The 19,772-nt window shown below is 41.2% G+C and overlaps 3 protein-coding genes across 7 annotated transcripts in view; 1 reads left to right on the top strand and 2 right to left on the bottom strand.

Annotated features, from left to right (window-relative positions):
• Nucleotides 1-1,007: 1,007 nt before the first annotated feature.
• LOC146991189 (keratin, type I cytoskeletal 19-like) lies at nucleotides 1,008-6,802 on the bottom strand. The gene is made up of 9 exons (XM_085788332.1): nucleotides 6,401-6,802; nucleotides 5,143-5,271; nucleotides 4,670-4,752; nucleotides 4,217-4,373; nucleotides 3,919-4,080; nucleotides 2,642-2,767; nucleotides 2,326-2,552; nucleotides 2,200-2,237; nucleotides 1,008-1,800 (listed from the first exon to the last, which is right to left on the bottom strand). Exons 1-9 carry the CDS (start codon nucleotides 6,716-6,718, stop codon nucleotides 1,694-1,696), a joined length of 1,347 nt encoding a protein of 448 aa, XP_085644458.1. The 5' UTR covers nucleotides 6,719-6,802; the 3' UTR covers nucleotides 1,008-1,693.
• A 4,417-nt stretch (nucleotides 6,803-11,219) lies between these two features.
• Nucleotides 11,220-11,988, top strand: LOC146991188 (uncharacterized). The gene is made up of 3 exons (XM_085787663.1): nucleotides 11,220-11,314; nucleotides 11,394-11,663; nucleotides 11,808-11,988. Exons 2-3 carry the CDS (start codon nucleotides 11,396-11,398, stop codon nucleotides 11,882-11,884), a joined length of 345 nt encoding a protein of 114 aa, XP_085643789.1. The 5' UTR covers nucleotides 11,220-11,314; nucleotides 11,394-11,395; the 3' UTR covers nucleotides 11,885-11,988.
• Nucleotides 11,989-12,038: 50 nt separating this feature from the next.
• Nucleotides 12,039-19,772, bottom strand: part of hap1 (huntingtin associated protein 1) — a 32,989-nt gene continuing 25,255 nt past the window's right edge. For 3 of the 5 annotated variants that reach the window (XM_085787353.1, XM_085787273.1, XM_085787183.1), the window contains 5 exons: nucleotides 17,943-18,161; nucleotides 16,828-17,165; nucleotides 15,727-15,915; nucleotides 15,378-15,480; nucleotides 12,039-13,858 (listed from right to left, as the gene is read on the bottom strand). In XM_085787353.1, the coding sequence (XP_085643479.1) occupies nucleotides 13,420-13,858; nucleotides 15,378-15,480; nucleotides 15,727-15,915; nucleotides 16,828-17,165; nucleotides 17,943-18,161 (1,288 nt within the window). In that variant the 3' untranslated portion in view covers nucleotides 12,039-13,419. Of the gene's footprint in view, nucleotides 13,859-15,004; nucleotides 15,064-15,377; nucleotides 15,481-15,726; nucleotides 15,916-16,827; nucleotides 17,166-17,942; nucleotides 18,162-19,772 lie in introns of all 5 variants that reach the window. The other 2 variants (XM_085787436.1, XM_085787530.1) reach the window with 2 other exon arrangements.

Here is a 19,772-nt window from a genome sequence, read left to right as displayed (position 1 = left end):
CATAAGCGCTAATTCCCCTTAATAGCGCTGATCTATCACTTAATCGTGTGTTCACACAGAAGCAGTGAAAGAGGGAAAGTCTCAAAAATTCAGTCATCTTGACAAACACGTTGACTCATCATACAGTAGCAGGTCCAGATATGTCCAGACATCAGAGGGGCTCAAGTCTCCACTTGATTCAGCTCCACCTAATGAGGCAGCCTTTGGTGAGTCTAAGCCTAACCCCACGGAAGCAGCTCTTATTTCTCAAATATCTTTGATGCACATAGTTAGAGGGCGGTTCAGTAGTGCCGTGGTTAGCACTGTCACCCTTCAGCTAGAAGGCTCTGGGCTCCATTCCCAGGCGTTGAGCCTTCCTGTGTGGTTTTTTTGCATTTTCTCCCTGTGCGTGTGTGGGTTCTCTGCAGGTTCTCTGGCTTCCTCTCACAGTCCAAAGACATGTTGATACTATCAACATGTCTTTGGCTTAGAGACAAACAACCAAAAAAACAACCAAAAACTTGTTTGGTTGTTTGTCCGCCCTGTGATAGACAGGTGACTTGTCTTGTGTCATCTGGGATTGGCAGAGGCAGAGGATTCTTCATCAGATCACCAACGGCCTCACCTTAAATCCATGTCATTCTTGGCCAGGTCTCTCTTGCAAAAGAGATCTTGGATCTCAATGGGACAAACCTGGTTAAATAAAGGTTATAATAATAATAATAATAATAATGTTTGACACATTTGGTAATAAAATAAACGTTTACAGTAGTTAAAAAAAGAGAAAGAAAGAAAAGTAAGATGTTGCAGTTGCCAGGTTCTGTAAATACACTGTGAAACAATACTAGTTGACATAAATAATGCACATTTAAATGTATTTTAAAACAAATACTCCATAACTCTTAGTCAGGTAAACATTGGTAAAACTAACTATCAGTTGTATTTGAGAATATTTGACCTGCAGAACTCTCAGTCAAGGGACTGTCCTCTGAATGTGTTTATAAACTGTATCTATATACTGTATGTGTACACATCAGTGTTTATTCTACTGTGTCTGTGACAAACAATTGTGATTCTACATTGAATGTCTCTTGTGCAGCAACAGTGCGCTCCTGCTTCCTTAAAGTCATTTAATCCAACCAAGTTGTGCTGGGACCATCAGCACCTTCAGAGAGAAAGACAAAGACACCTGGTGACACCTGGTGGTCATACGTGAAACACTATACCAAAATACATAATGTGCTTTCACCAGAGTATCTGCACAGGATAAAAACAAACCCACCAATCTTGTGCTCATGCAGAAATTTTTTTCAGCATTGTAATAAAAAACGGGCCATCCCAATTGTGATGGGTTTTAGCAACGAAGGTTTTCTATGATTGCATTACAAAAATTAAGCCATTATTCATCTTTGTAGATTAAGAATACACAACTCCATATTTGTTTTCTTGCTTTTAATCATGGTTGATCACGCTTAGTGGAGAGAACAGCTGCCAAGGACACTTTGCTGTGACCTTTGCTATATGATGCAATCAAAAGAAATAAAAGAGAAGGCAAAGATAATCCCCCTTAAGACACAAAAGTGTTTGTTTTTTTAATAATATCATGTAGATTTCAGTAAGTACGTAGAAAGTGCATACTGACTTAATTATTCATCTATGGGCCAAATCATTATAAAATCATAAAGTGAAGTTGCAGCAGAGGTGATGAGTGGTGTTACTGAATGTCCTCCACTTGGGTGTCAACAACAGAGGACACCACCTTTCCATCGATGATCTCCTCCACGATGGTCTTCACTCTCCTCTCGATGTGAGGTTTATGCTCTGCAGAGGTGGAGGACAAACAGAATTCATCACCGTGTGAAAACCATAGTGACAACATAATCACAAAGATGATGTGATTCCCTCCTCAACTCCGGCTTCACTTAAAAATCTCTGAAATGTTGGCGGTCCACACCCGACCTGACAGCAGCATGGAGGCCAATAGCGCTAACTTAGAGCAATCAGACAATTACTAAGCTATGTTTTTGGTACTTCCTGTTGCTAAATTTTAATTTTCATTATTTATGTTCTTGTTTTTTTTATATAATTCGATTTTTTTCCACCATAATAATGGTGGAAAAGTCAAAAAAAAAATTGAAAAAATGCAGATACTGCCCTTTGCCTTTGTAGGGCAGCACTGCTGTAGAGAACTGAATGGTAGAAGTGATTGAAGTTTCTTACCCTCCACCTTCTCCACCACCTTGCTGACGATGATGGCCCTACGAAGAGGAAGAACATTATTTAAAACATACTGAAGTGATGGAGCTGCAGGCCAACGACTTCTTAATCAAACTCTTGATCTCTCACTTTTTCTCAATGTACTCTCCCTCCAGCAGCCTCCTGTACTCTGCGATCTCCAGCTCCAGCCTCATCTTGATGTCCAGCAGACACTTGTACTCGGCTTGCTGATGCTCGATGGAGGTTCTCAGCTGCTGCAGCTCTGCCTCCAGCATGTTAATGGTCATCTGCAGCTGGCTGATCTGAATGCTGTAGCGACTCTTCACATCTTCAAGATTCTGCTGCAGGAACTGAATCTGCGGGGCAGTTGGAAATAAACGATAGCAAGCTGTGAGCGTGACCAGTAACTCAACACAACTTAAGTGTCATTTCATCTGAGGTCTACCTCTGCGTGGGCGCTTTGCCGGCTGATCTCCAAACTCTGTAAGGTCCTCTTCAGCTCTGACAGCTCTGAGCTCGATGTCTTCACCTCCAGTACCTGAGTGGAGATGTCCGTCTGGAGAACGCTCACCTATTTACACACACAAATACATACAGTATACATTAAATCTGTTGACATGCCATCTGTAAAGTGTTTTTTTTAAAACACATATGAAGATGTTTTACTGTTGTTTTATTGAATCTGTTCTTACCTTTTCTTTTATCTGCTGGTATGGGTTTTTAACTTTAAAACACTAAAACCGTCTGCACATCATTGTAAAAGAGTGTAGCAAGATTGCTGGGGCTACCTTAAATAACTTGCCATCCTTACATAAACACAGAGCCATTAAGAAAGCCCGGTCGATTCTGGAAGACCCCAGTCACCCCCTGTACCCAGAATTCACGCTGCTTCCATCTGGCTGTAGATTTGTGTCCAAGAGATGTAAGACCAACAGATACAAGAACTCCTTTATTCCCACTGTTACTAGTCTTTTAAACACTACCATGTGAGTCTTCTAACTAGCTCCTCTTTTTATCCTTGGGCTGCCTTTTATTTTATTTTATTTTATTTTATTTTATTGGTAACACTTTACTTGAATAGGTATTCATAAGATTGACATAAAACTGTCATAACCATGACATAACAGCTGTCATAAACATCAATGAATACTTATGACAGCTGTCGTTAAGTGTCATTCGGTAAGTTATGTCACTTTTGATGCAAAGTTGACATAATTTGAGATGTCCTTGTTATGAGAACTTGACATAATTTTTCAAAGTTTGGCAATTAGGTCTGCTATGACAGTTTAAATTGTCTTTATGTCAAGTTGTCAGAATAAAAACATCTCAAACAATGTCAACTTTGCATCAAAAGTGACATAACTTACCGAATGACACTTAACGACAGCTGTTATAAGCATTCATTGATGTTTATGACAGCTGTTATGTCATGGTTATGACAGTGTTATGTCAATCTTATGAATACCTATTCAAGTAAAGTGTTACCATTTTATTTTATTGTATCAGGTGTATGCTGTATTTTGTATCACACTCTCATGCTGTATTATTATGTCCACTGAGTTTTTCATGTGTTTTGATGTATGTATGATGTGGTTCTTCTTTTTCTCTCTGCTGGCTACACAACAAATTGCCCCATTGGGGATAATAAAGACACCTTGAACCTTGAATCATATTTTCCCTTTTGATTCTTATTTTAGAAATGTTCAGCTTCTCCCAACTCACCTTAGCTTGGAACCATTTGTCGAGCTCCTGCTTGTTCTTTGCAACCACCCCTTCATACTGCTCCCTCACTTCCTGCAGAACCTTGGTCAGATCTACAGACTCTGCACTGTCCACATCCACATTCACAGCACCAGTCTGCTGGACCCTCATCTGACGCATCTCCTGCAAAGTAGGGAAGGGACACTTTTTTAAAGAAGTGTGGGAGTCATGGCTGCAATCACCAAAAGATGGCGCCATTGCACTAAATTCATGCCGTAAGTGCAACTAGTAAATCCCTCTGCAGCTGAGTGGTTCTCACCTCCTCGTGGTTGCTCTTCATGTAGACCAGCTCCTCTTTCAGACCCTCTGCCTGCGCCTGCAGGTCACTGATGGTCAGAGTCAGGTTGTCCCTGACTCCTCTTAGACGAAACACATCACCCTCTAATGTTGAGCGCATGGTTGCTTCTGCCTCATACCTACAGACAGATGTCAGGTGGAGTATTGTTGATCGATTGTCAATGTCAGTGTCAATGTCAACTTTATTTATATAGCACATTTAAAGCAAAACAGTAAAACAGTGAGAGAAAAAAAATGGAAACTGCACATCCTCATCAGTGCCTGCCACATCTTTCCAAAGATACACACTGAACTGAACTTACTACTGAACTCTTTTATGAAATTATAAAACTGAAATTTTGGTTGACTCTCTGTGCATTCAGGTAAGGTGTAAATCTGTTTCAGCATGAGCTATAGCAGAGGAATGACAACCTACTTCATTTTAAAGTCATCAGCCGCCAGTTGAGCGTTGTCGATCTGCAGCATGACACTGTGGTTCTCTGAGTGTCTCTTGGCAATCTAAAGGGAAGGGAAAATGAAACTGTATGACAATTTACTCTGTCATCTTTTTATTGAGTTCAAATTTGTATTCATCATTCTTATTTCAAAAAAGTTGCAGCTGATCAACTTTCTTGGGATGTTGTGTATTTCTTACTGAAATAACCCCCAATCTCTATTATTGTACTAGTGTCGCTCAAGAATAAAGACATTTACATACATAGATAGGCTACATAACAATATACATTTGTGCCATGAGTTTTGAACCATTGCCCCTTTATTTTTCCTAGTAAGCAGAAAGGTGAGCTGCAGCAGCTGACATAAGGAAATACATCTCTAGACATGAGTCGTGTCTCTTTTCGTCATGTTTAGGTGTCACGGTGTGTAACATATGAGCAGTAGGCTACATACCTTAGCACGGAGGTCGTTGATGGTGGCGAAGAAGGCGCTGTAATCTCTGGAGACAGATGGAGCTTTCTTTTCATAAAACTCTCTGATCTGCATCTCCAGCTTCTTGTTGGCTGCCTCCAGGGAGCGCACCTGCACACACAACACTCTTCAGGTGTGGCTCATAAATCCAGCGTGACAAATTAATCTCATTCATTGACTCAAGATGATATTGCACAGACCTTATTCATCTGCACCCAAACAAAAATATCATATGCAGCAGTGGTGTAGCCTATGTGATATGCAGGTATACTGTATACCCACTTAAAATGCATTAATATTTCACTATACCCACTACAACAAAACTACCTGTGATAGGCTACAGGTATGAACATTGTACCAACTTAAAAAGCATTAAGATTTCAGTATACCCATTACAACAAATTAGACTACACCATTGATATGCAGGGTAAGGGTTACCCCTCCTTTTACCACCTCTCACACTTTCCCAACTCCCCATGGTCAAATGAAAGGTCACTGGGGCCTGATTTCTGGCAAGGAGGTGTATTTTTGGGTAAACTCTGGATGTCCCCAATTTCAGAATGAAAGTCCAATTTTTGGACCCATAATGAATGTAACCACACCATGACCCTTTGTTGGACAAAAATGTCCAATGGGTTTTTTAAATGTAAACATAAAGTAAAAATGTTAACTAACATATATCACCAGATTTATTACTCACATTAAGACAAATATTTTTTGTATTACAAGTTTTATCAAATTTTATGTTTAAATATGTAAATGAGGCAATATCTAATGAAATATGCGCTAATTTCCAGAACTGATATCTGAACAATGGATAAAGTCCCTTTAAAAATTCTTGTTTCATTTTGTTGACATATTATAGTCAGAAGTTTTCACCGAGGGGATTTTGGATATCTCTTTTTATCACTAAAATACTGTCACTCACCAGCCATAAACCCCATAGAGCCCCATAGAAATTGTGTGTTTTTGCAGCAAAAACAACTGGCCAGGAAAAATTTTTGCAACCCATGTCAAAAGTGATTTTCATGTTTAGTCAAGACCCAGCCCTATATGTAGCCTATCACAAATATTTGGGGAGTAACTGATATTTAAATTTTGTCCAGGGGTCATGGAAGTGGTACCAACTGAAGGATCATCCGAGGGTGAAGCTGTGGTACAGTATGGATGATGTTTCCTCTGGGTGCAAAGTGGCCTACAAGAGCAATCATCATCATCATCATCATCATCATCATCTTACCTTCTCCAGGTAGGAGGCCAGGCGGTCGTTGAGGTTCTGCATGGTCCCCTTCTCGTTGTTGATCACTGAGGAATCCTCGAAGGAGCCGAAGCCGAAGCCGGAGGAGGAGGAGAAGGTGGACTGGGAGATGCGGGTCCCGAGACCCCCCGCGCCTCCATACACGCTGGGCGCGAGGCCGCGGAAGCTGCCGGCGGTGGAGATGCGGGTCACGCCGCCCCCGGCCCCGGCGACCTGTCTCCCTCCGCTCAGGCTGAAGCCGCCGGAGCTGGCGCTGCTGAAGGCGTAGGTCCTGCTCTGGCGGCTCTGGATGACCGACATGATGAGAGCGAGATGATGGATGGACGTCTAATGGAAGGAGACCCACAGGTGGCGTGCAGAGCTGGAGAGTGTACGAGGAGTGACTCTGCTCCAAGAGCTGGATCTTTTTATAGGACTCTGAGGGCGTCGGGTCCCATGCCACAACAATGTTTGGTATGCAGATAATAGTTTTTCAACAGTCTAAGGTGTGTACAGAAGCACGGAGATGCTCTATGGGGAACAGGTTGAATATCTAGTTGGGCAGCATGATGGCTGGCAAGTTCCAGCTAGGAATGAAAATAATTGACGGGGTTTTCTTCTTCTTCAGTGTCAGTTGTACTTAGTGGATTTGTGCAAATTAGCAAAGTACAAAGGCATTCTGTAGAACCCCTAGTATGCTTAAAAGCAAAGCTATTTCACATTTGACAAAAGAAATATCAATCCTCAAAATCTTACCCTGACAACTGAAAAGCTGAATTGAAGAGAGTCACAGAGTGCACAGGTGGAAAACAGACACTCCCTCCGTCTCAGCTCCTATAACTTGCAGAGTGTTCATGGTAGGGCTCTCAGATATTGACACAAAGTCCCCTCGTTTGCCCACTACAAATAGCAATGCCTTAAACTTCTCAAAGTATATCACAGAATTCACTATTTGTTGTGCCACTGTTACAACCTACCCCACTACCAGAGTAAAGTAGGTTGTAATAACCTTGGGTAAATTACAGTAACAGTGAGATTGAAAACCAAAAACTGAGACCACAGCACAAAATAGGCATCTAATGTCAGTTTACTGTGCATGTTCCAACACTAAAGCATCTTCCTATGATCCAGTATGAACAAAAAGAAGTCATCACTGACGGTGGTGTGTCTCCTAACATTAGCAGAGCTGTCTTAAAGAACATATTATTCACGCATGAATGGAAACTTTCAGATGCAAGTCAGAAGCCGCTCATGTAAAATTCCAGGAAAGACGCTTGACACTTCATGACAGGTAATAAAACAACAAAGATGAAACGTTGTACAACCATCCCCACCCTGTTTGATTATAATTTGTTTGTAGCCAACCAGCATGGTGGTTTGAAATAAACATCAATTGAATGACTTACATTTTACCTAAGAACCTGCTCTTTCATCTAATTCAAACTTCATTGGTATCAGTATTAATCAAAATATAGACCTGGTCCAACCGATCCTGGATGATGGTAGTAGGGAGACCGGAGATGGCTGTAAGGTTGATGTGTCTCCCTACTACCATCATATTGTTATTGTATTTACACTGAATTCCTCCCATTTAAATTGCTTGATGCAGCATGCACTTCAATCAGTAGTCTGCAGAGAAATATGTTTCCTTGGTTGAAAAAGTGGGAAAGACACACCTAAAATGATTGACTGACAAACTATAGTTGTGTGTTTAACTGAACTGGTTCTCCTTAATCTGAAAATATATCTGTTCTTTCCATTGATGCCAAGAATGAAACTGTCACTGACATAACAAACCATTAGGGAAATAATTGTGAAGCAAAGAGGAACACACCCATCAGAGAAGCTGAACTGATGACCCGCGTCCACATTTAAGACTTTCACTAAAACAGTACAGCAAATAGCTGCTGGTTTGTTATTTTTGTTTTACAGTTATTTATTATCATCATTATTATTATTTCCTTTACAATCGCAAGCACATTTCTCATCGCGAGTCCCTTTTTCAAACTTCTCACACACTGAGCACAACAGCAGATTACATGGCCTAAACTGTGGATGACTTTTTATTACTTTGATAGGAACTAAATAAACAGTATAAATAATGACATGCAGTATGTCAAACATTTCCACGTGCTTCAATAAGGAGAAAAGAAAGGTGAGTAGTCCTGTAGGGTGGGGGCTCTGATGCCAAAAGCTCAGTCACCCTTTGTCATTAGATGTCACCTGTTAGTAACCGCATGTCTCCATCAGTATACAGGGTCAAACCATCAGAAAGGTATTTACCAAGGCCAATGAATGTCTCAAAGGTGAGCAGTGACATTTTTTAAACCATTTCTAAACCTAAGTCTCATGTCCCAGTAATGAACCTGGCAGCAGCATTTTGAATCAACTACAGACGGTGCTTTATGGTCTAGTCAAACCAAAAAGAGATTAAAACACCCTCAGTTGATAAGAACCAATTTATTTTAGAGATGATCTAGATGTGGTGGAAACATGTTTTACCTGTTAATCAAAACAGAGGTGCGAACGGAGAAAAAGAAAACCCATTGTGACTGAATAATCTGCCCAAAAGATCACTGAGCTGAGGGACATGTCAAGAGTTGATTAAGATACGATATGAGATTTGATATGAGCAGGAACGTTTATATCACAATCTCAGCCATGCTTGCTGTAGTAAACTAGAATGTTTATTCTCTGTAAAAGTCTAGTAAACCCCCTTAAAACTCATTAGCGTGTGGGTCCCATTGTGTCTAATGCATGGGCTGCCTGCTGGCGAGTCAGTGGGTTTTAAGTGGTTGACAGAACTTTAATGTGGGTTTTCCAGGCATTTGAGTTTAATGTCACTGAAAATTCAGTTTTAAAAAGTTATTTTATATTCATGTTGCTGCTTTTCTGAACTGAACCAATAAAAATAAAAGACAGAAAGATACACTGTTGTTCAGGAAACTGCGGTTGTACCAGCAATTTATTCATTGTAAGAGTAAAACGGAACTGATAAGCTTTATCCATTCAATTCTTGTAGTGAATTAGTCTATCACATAGCTGAGAGGATGTGGGTGTCTGGGTAGGTGTTATGTACAGTGCATAAATCAGACCTGTCTATAGTTTGCGTTGTCTGGGACATTTATCATAGGCATAAATCAGATGCCACTGACGGGTGTGTCGCATCTGTCTGTTGGGAGCACAAATGTCAAATCTCACCATCTGTAATTGTTTTTCCAACACAGGATAATTATTACCTAATGACTAAGGCTGCTCATAGTTGACATGTGACACTAATACCCTGCAGGATCGCATCACTGCAAGTGAAGTGTCCCGTGGCGTGGCTCAGACTTTCTTATGAAGAAAATCCTTAGGTACATTGTGCTGCTACCACTCCTGCTTTGTGTATAGATTAAATCAATTACATATTGCTCCAGGGAACAGGTGATGCTTTCACTGACTGGTATAGGGAGGAACTGAGGGCTGCGTTTGATGTTGGCTCTGCTGCGTAGAGGTCACACATCCCAGATGGTCAGGGGAAACAGGAGGCACTGGACCACTTCAGAAAATCTACACAGAAAAATCTATAAACAGCTTTAATGTCAGCCGCGCTCTGTCGTAGTTTGACTAAAAGGATGGCGTGAACGTCACCTGGAAAATCCAGGGAGTTAGAGAGAGAGGTCGCGACCTTACTTTGTGACAGAGGGAAACACAGCAGATCTCACAGAGAGAAAGCAGTCATTGAAAGGTGGGAGACAACCTCAAACAGTATCGCGCTCAGGGTGGGGGAGAGGAGGGGAGACCATGGATAGCAGAAGCCTGTATATTGCTGATTGCTGATATTGTTAATTTCAACAGTGAAAATAACAGTTATACTCGGAGGTAATGGTATTAGTGTGCTGTTATAGCAGCCGCTAATGCTAATTACACAAACTCCACTGGTAACTTTTTTCAGCCCACTGCCTCACACACCCACAAGCAGAGGCGTTGCAACAATATAAAAATGTAACCAGAAAACATTGCCGTTTTGAACTATCCTGGCTAGATCTGAAAAAACAACAAGCAAGCGAATGATTACAGTATGTACATTCACTGAGTGAATATTATGAAAATAAAATATATATTTCTTGCTAGAAATGTAATCAAAAGGCATTTTTATGCAGAAACTTCCTCAAAATATAGATTTTTCTACTAAAAATGATAGAAATATTTGCTATGTTTTTTGTTCTCACGGCCGGAAACTTGAGAGTCACGTGACTTGGATGCAAAACAAAAATAGTCAGAAAAAATGTAACAGTCATACAATTTAAGAGCCATTATTGTAAACCCTCTATGTTTTTGCACTTTGGACCAACGTAGCCAAGGTACGTTTTATATGAGAGTGGGTTTACATAGTATGCAGAATTGAATCATCAATAGTTTGGGATTTTTGGATTCATTAACAGTAAATGTTTGTGGTCCCGGTTGGGGCTGGGGGCCCTCCAAGTTACCTCTTGCCTGGGGCCTCCAGAGTGTCTAGAAACGCCCCTGCCTACAAGTGAAGAACAACTCAGTGGCTGCATAGTTACATCAGAGTCTTTGTATTGGTTGAAAAGGCCTCTAAAGGTGTATTGGATTTCCAGTGTAAATACATTGACTTGTTTTATTGTTATTGCAGGGCAAAACAGGCCTTTCCAGGTGAGTGAAAAGCATAATAATGGGTTCTTGGATGTAGTGGTCCATCGTTTCCTGTACGCACATCCTCCTGGTGCATCCGCCTCCCAGTCAATCAGTGAACACTGTTATCAGTCTTTGATTTCAGGGCCACATCACTCAAGCTCCAAACTTTTGGTATAAAAGGGGGTTGGTCTGCTCAGAAACCAACACATCTGCACCAGAAGCTTCACTGCCACTGCTCTTCAACTCTGTTGTGAACAACATATCTCATCCTCGCAGGTAAAGTAAGTTTGTGTCATTTGCAGCTGTTATCATGATGTAGAAAGTGTGATAAAAATCTCTTTCTCTTCATACACAGACATGTCAGGGAAAGTTCTTGTGGTGTTTGCGCTGCTGGTTGCGCTAGTCCTATCTGCTGCAGCCTCTTCACCTGAGTCCTCTGCTGCTGGAGCTGCTAAAGAGACCAACAGGCTACAGAAGCTGCTGGCCAAGAGGCAGGCAGCGAGGGACTCGGCTCGCAGACAGGAGACGGCTCCTCAGTCTCACTCTGCACGGATGGAGAGACGGGCACACCTGTCTGAAGACGAGCGAGAGATTATGACCAAGCAAATAATGCAAGCAATTTCAGGTATGCTGTGGGCCGGGGTGTGAAAGTTATTTTCTCATTACTTGTTCTGCTTCACTGCTGTCAGTCAGACAACTGAGTGAGCAGAGATCACACTTCTGTTCTGAAGTCTTGTGTGTGGTTCACGTAGGACTGGTTTGTTCACAGAGGCGATGAACTCTGAGTGCATGTCAGATCGGGACTACCAGGGCTGGGTGGACTTCGGACGCCGGGACGCAGACTGAGACACAACAACGGCGAGACAGGAGCTCAAGCTGCTTTTCATCCATGTTTTATATTCAGGAAATGTTTTACTGTCCTTGCAACGTCGTAAATAAAACTATGTGGCAGAATTATTACAGTTGTGTTGGTGTCAATACAGAGACGTTCAGAGCTGTGCTGGATGAAAATGCAAAGTTTTATTCACAGGTGGTACAATTTATACACATACACATAGTACAACTGTGATGCTAACAGACACTATGGCAAACAGTAGTGCAGAGAAACAGTGGTTTGGTTGATTACAGTCAAAACACAAATTATTATTGCAACCTGTGTTTATGATTTCTTCCCTTTTTAACACATGGTATCCTATGCCTTTATGCTACAGGTGATTGAAGAAACATGCTGTTTTAAATAATTATAACCTCTCTTCTACTTGTATTTCTTTAACTATGGATATTCCCCCTTAACACAATGGGGAATCCACACGATTTTGATTTCACTTATATCCCAGCAGTTTAAAAATTCCTGATGATATGAAATACAGCAGATACAGCAGTACAAGCAAGAGCTTCAGTCAGCGTGAACAGTAAATACATATTGCTTCTAAGAATCCCATTCATCGTCTTTGATGCAGCATGACAAACCTGATTTGTTTCATTGTGTTTTTGGTGAGGTTTGGCTCAGGGTGACAATAACAAGTCCACAGCGTCAGGCATTTCAACTGCACTGCACTGCACGCAGCCAGAGCAACGTGTGAAAGCAGGTGATGAAGGGTAGGGCAGACAGTTAAAGACTCATGTCAACAGTATTTAGTTTAGTCAGTGTATAATCTGTGCCAGTGTGGGGCACATGTCATCGCAGTGATTCTGATCAATATTTACTTCCAGTATATTTGACAATCTCATCTCAGATAGAACATGCTTTTCTTAATGTAGCAGCTACCAAGCAGGAACACCAGAGCTTTTAGTGCATTTCAACTACCTTCAGTGTGACAGCAATGTCTCGGTTTGTGGATTTAAGCAATATTCATTTACAGCACATGGTGTTTTTTTAATTCTCCCAAATGACAATGTTGTTATTTTTACACTTCACTTTTCACTTTGGGAACTAAACAAACAACAGGTGCTGTGTGTCGGGATTTTTTTTTTTTTTAAATGAGTGGTAGGGAAAACTGTAAAATGATAGTCACAAAACAGTATAAAAACTTTTTTTTCTTCATTGTCTTTCTTTTTTGTGTAAAAAGCATAACAGACAGGTGATTGTCCTGAGATGAAGATGTTACACACACGCCCGCGCACTCACTCACTCACTCACGCACACACACATTAACACACACAAACACACGCACAACAGTTAATCTACTGTACATGAGTTCATAGAAAAGAACAGTTTCTATACACTACAGACAATTCAAAGTATGGCTCCTGTGCACTCTGTGGCTTCTGTTTTCAAGTCACCAGTGCTATGGACCCTGAACTGCACAGAGGGAATCACATGGCTTGATGCAAAGTCACTATGGTGAATGAGAGAGGAGGATGTGGTGGATCAGCTGTGGTCAGACTTTGGGGGGATGCCTCGCTGCGTCTCTGTCCTTGCCGCTGCCTGCTGCCATTCCCCAGGCTGCCACTCTGTGCAGCCCCAGACTGTGAAGCTTCCCCACCAAGTTCATGCTGAAAATGTTCCTCCTTCCTTCCTCCTTTGATGCCGAGCCCCCGCCTTTGTCTTTTGCCGTGGAGACTGAGGGTTTAGTATTATGGCTGTGGTGCAGGCTGTGGTGGGGATAAGGGGAGGCGGAGATACCGCGCTCTTGCAGCAGCTGCAGCAGTCCCAGCGATGACACTGTCATGTTTGTTGTGGCAGCGGTGGTGGTGGGGGTGGGGGTGACGGTGGTACTGGTGGTCCACCCTCCCAGGTCAAAGTGCTGCTGGTGGGGTGGAGACGAAGCGCTCACGTGCTCACAGTTCCGACAAGCTGGCAGGCCGAAAGAGTGAAGGCTGCCAACAGAAAAAAATAATCATTAAAATAAAAGATAAAAACAAGACTACACTGAACTGTTCATTTCTACACAAACATGCAGTTCATACACAAGACAGGGTTTTCAGAGGTGGTTGTTAGTGTTCAGCTGCTGTAAGATGAATAACATAATCATTAGTGTGGCAGGGTGTCAAGATGCAAACCTGGAAAGGTGAAAAGACATTTAAACATGTTGTCTAACAAGTATGGTTCAGTACAAACAAGTTAGAGCAAATGAGACAGACAGCTCTAAACCATTAATAAGGGATGGGTTAGTAGGAAGTCAGTTTGCATTCAGAGGCACAGTACGGGATTTTCCCATGAGGAAATGTTCAAAATAAATAGTAATAATTTGTCTCTCAGATGTTTTACAAAGACTTTCTTTGAGAAAAGGAAGAGCAGTCATTTGTTAACTAATGTGTTATGTAAATCAGTGGTTCTCAACTGGTGGGTCGGGACCCAAAAGTGGGTCGCGGACCTGTTCTGGATGGGTCGCGGACAGCTGGGCAAAAAAAGTAAATATTTAATGCGCATGTGATGTTGGATATGTCTTTTACTTTGAAATATAACTTATTTTGAAAGGCACACAACACTTGCACACATGCAGTTGTAATGGTCCTCCTCAGTTTCTTATTATTTGCTCTGAATTCAAAGATATCAGTTTCTTATTAATGTGGCCTGAATGCAGTGAAAATACCTTGTTTTGTTTTGTGGGTCTTTATTTTGTGCAATTTGTTATTTATTCACTTTTGTGAACATGCTCTGAATGCAGAGATGCATTAGAAGTCAAATATATCATTTTGTTGGTCTCCATATTGTGCTGTTTGATATTTTTTTATTCACTTACATGCAGTTGTCATGGTCCTCCTCAGTTTCATTCATGTGCTCTGAAATGCACTTTGCTCAATAAAGAGCAAAAGTAGTTTTTAAAGCCTTTTTTTTTTTTATCTTGGTTTGAATTCTATAAAAGTGGGTCGCGACTTAATGACCATGGGAAAATGTGGGTCCCAGAGTGAGACTAGTTGAGAACCCCTGATGTAAATAAACGTGGTACAGTGCCTCCATCATTAGTATTCATGAGGGTCAGAAAGCATTCGTTGTGCATCTGTAAAACCCACAGCTCTTACTTTGCCCTGAGGGCTCCTTCTAGAGCTGGGGAAAGAGCCTCGACAGACGTTTTCTGCCACTGTGCAGGTAAAGAGCACAAGTTGGTAGAGTGATGAGTAAAACAGGATGGAAGAGAGGCAACCTGGAATAACCTTGCTTCATGACAGTGGCATTGTAAAAAAAAAAAAAAAAAAAAAGTAGGTGTGGATTAACAAGCAGTTTATACACAGATTCTTTTGTTTGGAGTAACTCAGGCTCATCACGTCAACACTAAATCAAGTCCAGGCACAGATTTCACTTCACTTATCCACAGTGGAAATTCACCTGCTCAGGGCTGTGAAAAATACACAATGACAACATGCTCAAAAGGAAGAAGGCACGGTATGTTCTTACCTTGTATAGACGGAGGGGATGAGGAGGGAGGGTTGTTGGGCTTGGCGGGTGGTAATGGTTTGAGTGGGAGAGGTATGAGGGAGGTTGGGACCATATGGAGAGACTGGGAGGTCATGGAGGGAGAGAGGCAGGTTAAGCCATGTATGAAAGACCACGAACACAGGGAATGAGGCTCTATGGAGGCAAATAAGGCTGGACACTACTACTAATGCAGTCTTGAATAATGAGGAGCTATTATAAGCAGAGCACATGGCTTTTAGAGGGAATTTCATGAAGTGAATAGGAATGACTCAAGTAGTGGAGCTTTCTGAATGTAATATGTATACAGTTTGTATTACAAGTGGCCTACCCATGCCATGCAGTTCAGAGAGCTGAGATAGGTCCGGATCGTCCTCCTCCAGGTCGTTGAGGCTGTAGACATGCTGTATGTCCACCTCCAGCTCCCTGAAGTCTTTAGTCAGGACGCCTGGGCGTGGATGCAGAATTCCTCCCAGGTTTGGTTTGGCCAACTGCTGCCACTGGTGCAGAGTCACCGAGCCTGACGAGTAGTTTAAGAATGTTGTAGAGTGTTGTTTATTATTGTAATACGAGGATGTCACATCAGAAAGAACTGTGATGTACTTTTGCATTTTTGTTTTTTAATGTTTTTATTTCTTTCATCTGGTTGTTGTTGGCTGTACCAAGCTTCACATGTGGATCTTGCTGGGCAAGAATATCCAGAAAGAAAAGAGGTGGATGACAAAAGACGGTAATGTCTGTAATTTTCTACCTCAATTAGTGTAGAAGAACATGACAAACTACCCATAACAACTGCATAAAAACCAGTTTTCCCAAAAGACGGTTGGCATGGCTGGCACAAAATAATTGTTTAGTTTTGCATGATCAAAACAGTTATTGAATTAATTATCCCAGAGGAGTGGAGGAAGAACAAAATCCAAAAACAACGATGGTTGCTGTTGGGCATGTGAAAATGTACTCTTATTTTCATACAGTTTATGTATGTGTATACACACACGCACACACACAAATATATAGTATATTATAATATATAATATGGTTACAGGTTTCTCAGGGTTTTTTGGAAAGAATAAAATATTTACATTATTGTTTCCCACTTAACTCACTGTGTAGGTCCTAGATGGTTCATAAAAGCTACAGAATGTATATTGTTATTTATAAAACGGCTGCAAAGGCAATTTCTATATTTTCTATATTTCTATTTAAATATGTATCATAGTAAATTTGATTCTCCAAGTTAAGCATCAGTTGCTGCAAATGTAGTAGCATATTCACAAGCTAGCACATCTGTAATTAAGTAATTAAACTTTCACTTCCCAATTTCACCTTTTAGTATCACTGACTAATGTCAACAATAATGTGCCATCTACGCTCGTCTTCGTCATACGCCATTGTGACCCTATGGAAGCTCAAATAGGTTCCAGCTCTTTACCTTCCAGTGGTTTGACGATCTGCAGGCGGTCTGGCAGGTAGGACCTGGAACTCCCGGAGGAGCCACACGACTGGCGGGAGCTGCCGTTGGAGTAGTTGGTGCCTGTGGACGCTGCCGGACTGGAGGCCAGGCTGTCGTTTGGTGTCAGGAAGCCGCTGGAGCCGTCGCCCTCCTCGCACTTTGCTGCCAAGGCACGGAGTTTACGCTCACGCTCCACGTCGAAGAAAGGCCGCTCAGAGGAGTGGTTCTGTTGGCGGGCGGACAGGTTCTGCAAAGCAGCTTCCAGGTCCTGGCCCCCCGGGGTGCCTGGCTGACCCAGACGCTTTGGCCCACTCACACTACAGGGAGAGGACATAACAATGTTTTACCTGCTTCATCTCTGCTGATCGTTTTCCTCTTGTGGGTTAATTGTTATAAACTTGAAAAACTTGAAAAACTTTCTTTTAGTCACAATACACACAATTATTTAACGAGACACGCAGCTGAAGGTTTTTTTTTTTTTCCCAAACATAAAACTAGAAAAACAGAGCAATGAAAGAATGGAACTCACTACCAAGTTATATTAAACAAGTAAATAGTATTTATGCTTTCAAAAAAGCTCTAAAAGCATATTATTTTAAAAATGAACTTCCATTAATCGTGACTAGGTACTTGATATAAACATATGGGTATTATAAATATATGGGTTAGTGTATTATATATTATTATTATAGTCAATTAGAGTCAATCAATTATTTGTGGAGGGGTATTATTATGGAAACCTGATTGCCTTGTCTTGTTATTTTGTTGTTGTGTTGGTCATGTAGCGAATGTATGTCATGTTGTTAAGGTATACTGCATATTGTTTTGTATTTGTCTATGTGGTCTATATTGTTTGTATTTATTGTTTGTGTTGTTTTATGTCTATGTCTATATTGTTTAGTGTGAATGTGTATATGTGTATTCTTTTATTGTCTGCATGTATATATGTTTTGGACCCCAGGAAGAATAGCGGATGCTATGCAGATGCTAATGGGGATCTCAATAAACATAAACTTAGAGAAATGTATATAAAATGTGGAATTTTCCAGCTAATATAATGGTAAAGGTACGTTCACACACACACTCTAACACACCTGTTATCTTCTCTCTGAGCATGGTTGGGGCTGGGCTTGTCCTCCAGGGTAAGGCTGGCATTGTCAGAGCCGTAGTAGCTGGTTCTGGGGGTGCTGGTACAACTGGAGCGAGCGGACACAGGGCTGGAGCCCGGGAGCCACGGGGAGGGGCAACGAGACCGCAGCTTTCCAACCTTGTTCACCACCTTCACCGTTTCAAACACACGCCACGGGTGGTTCCTGCCGGGAGAAAAAAGTGGAGATGTTAGATCACTTTGTAGCTTTTATCTTGGCCACAGACCATCAGTATCCCTAGAAAAAAACAGCTGCATCTAAAAACCTAATAAAGGAAGAACAGTCTTTCATAAATGTTTTTTTTTTTTTAATGATCGCACTACAGGAGAAAATTGTTCACCTTTGTTTAGTATCTAGTCAGTGTGTGTTCTATTTTAGTGGATGTACTGTGAGAAATTTATTAGACAATAATCAAAAAACAGCTCATAATAGAAACTAACTAGAATGACTGCCTCGTGGATGTATGCTTCACTTCATTATCCATCCTGTTGAACCTTTGTGCTCAATTGTGTCATAATGACTGTATGAAATCTTGCATCACAGCCAGAAATATGTTTTGTCAGGTCACACTGAACTCCAGCTTTGACCTTGACCCTAGGAAAATAGAATCAGTTCATCCTCAAACAGAGCAGAGACAAAAACATCATTTCAAAAAGTGCATACTGACACGTAAAATCTTTTTAAAAAATGCTCTAACTTTCAGAGAACTGTTGGAGCTGGATACCTTTAAGAGCAAATAATAACCACAGAGCACAAAGAAAATGCAGAAGAAGTGCCAAGGGCAAGGAGAAGTAATAAAGAAAAAGTCAAAGTGAATCACCAGGTACAAGAGTGAACAGCTGTGAAAAAGGTATGTTGTGTAATTTTCATTTACAGTGGTCATTTTGCTCTGGAGAAAAGGCTCATTAAACCACGACAACTACAACAAATATCTTTTGAGAGTCAGATTCAAACACATCCAGATTTTTCCAGCAGCCTGCCACAAAAAAAAAAAGAAAGAATTCCACTGTTTCCTGGGTAAGAGGAGCAATTTAGTGTAAAAGCCAGAGTAAACTTACTACTACACTACACTAGAGAAGCTCAGTGATGCCTCCTGTAACTCATAAAATATTACACAAAAATAAACATTTTATGAGCATGATTTTTGACTTAAAGCAGAAGTAAGCGATCCGGTCGTTTTGGCTAACTTCATTAGTTAGCAGCCCCCACCCTCGTCATGGATCTATTGGTCCTCGTCCCTACGTCACCACATTCACGTGCATCCCTTGGCTGCACACACAGCCCTTCATGCTGTTCTCTCCCCTCATTGGATAAAGCTTGTAGGATACAAGAAAGTATACAAGAAGTTTTCTCCTCGGCTTACAGCAGAGCAGAGTGACTGACAGACCCGTGTTTCGGACCAAACACTCTATATAAGTGATTGCCGTCGGAAGATATAACTATTTAAGACTTATATTAACACAAATATTCCGCTTACTTCTGCTTTAAATTTTAAAGTAACTATTGGTTTTAGTGAGTGTAATGGAGTGGAAGTATGTATATAATATTTCTAAGCATAATGAATACAATATGGACCTACAGAGTACAAAAGTAGATTTAGTTAACTAATGGTAATCTTGCTCAGTGTATTGTATTGATGTTCAGTAGAGATACTAAATATAGCCTTCTACCACACAAACCTATGTGACGGCCACTGCGGTGAGCATGTCTGTTACCGATGGGACTGGGATGTATGGTGGGTGTGATCTCTGTCTCTCTGCATTGACCCGGGACACT

This window comes from Trachurus japonicus, chromosome 1, assembly GCF_045865225.1.
Source record: "Trachurus japonicus isolate A0001 chromosome 1, Traja_1.0".
Classification (NCBI taxonomy): Eukaryota; Metazoa; Chordata; class Actinopteri; order Carangiformes; family Carangidae; genus Trachurus; species Trachurus japonicus.
The sequence above is the reverse complement of the archived record's forward strand: the minus strand, read 5'-3'. Positions and strand labels throughout refer to the sequence as shown.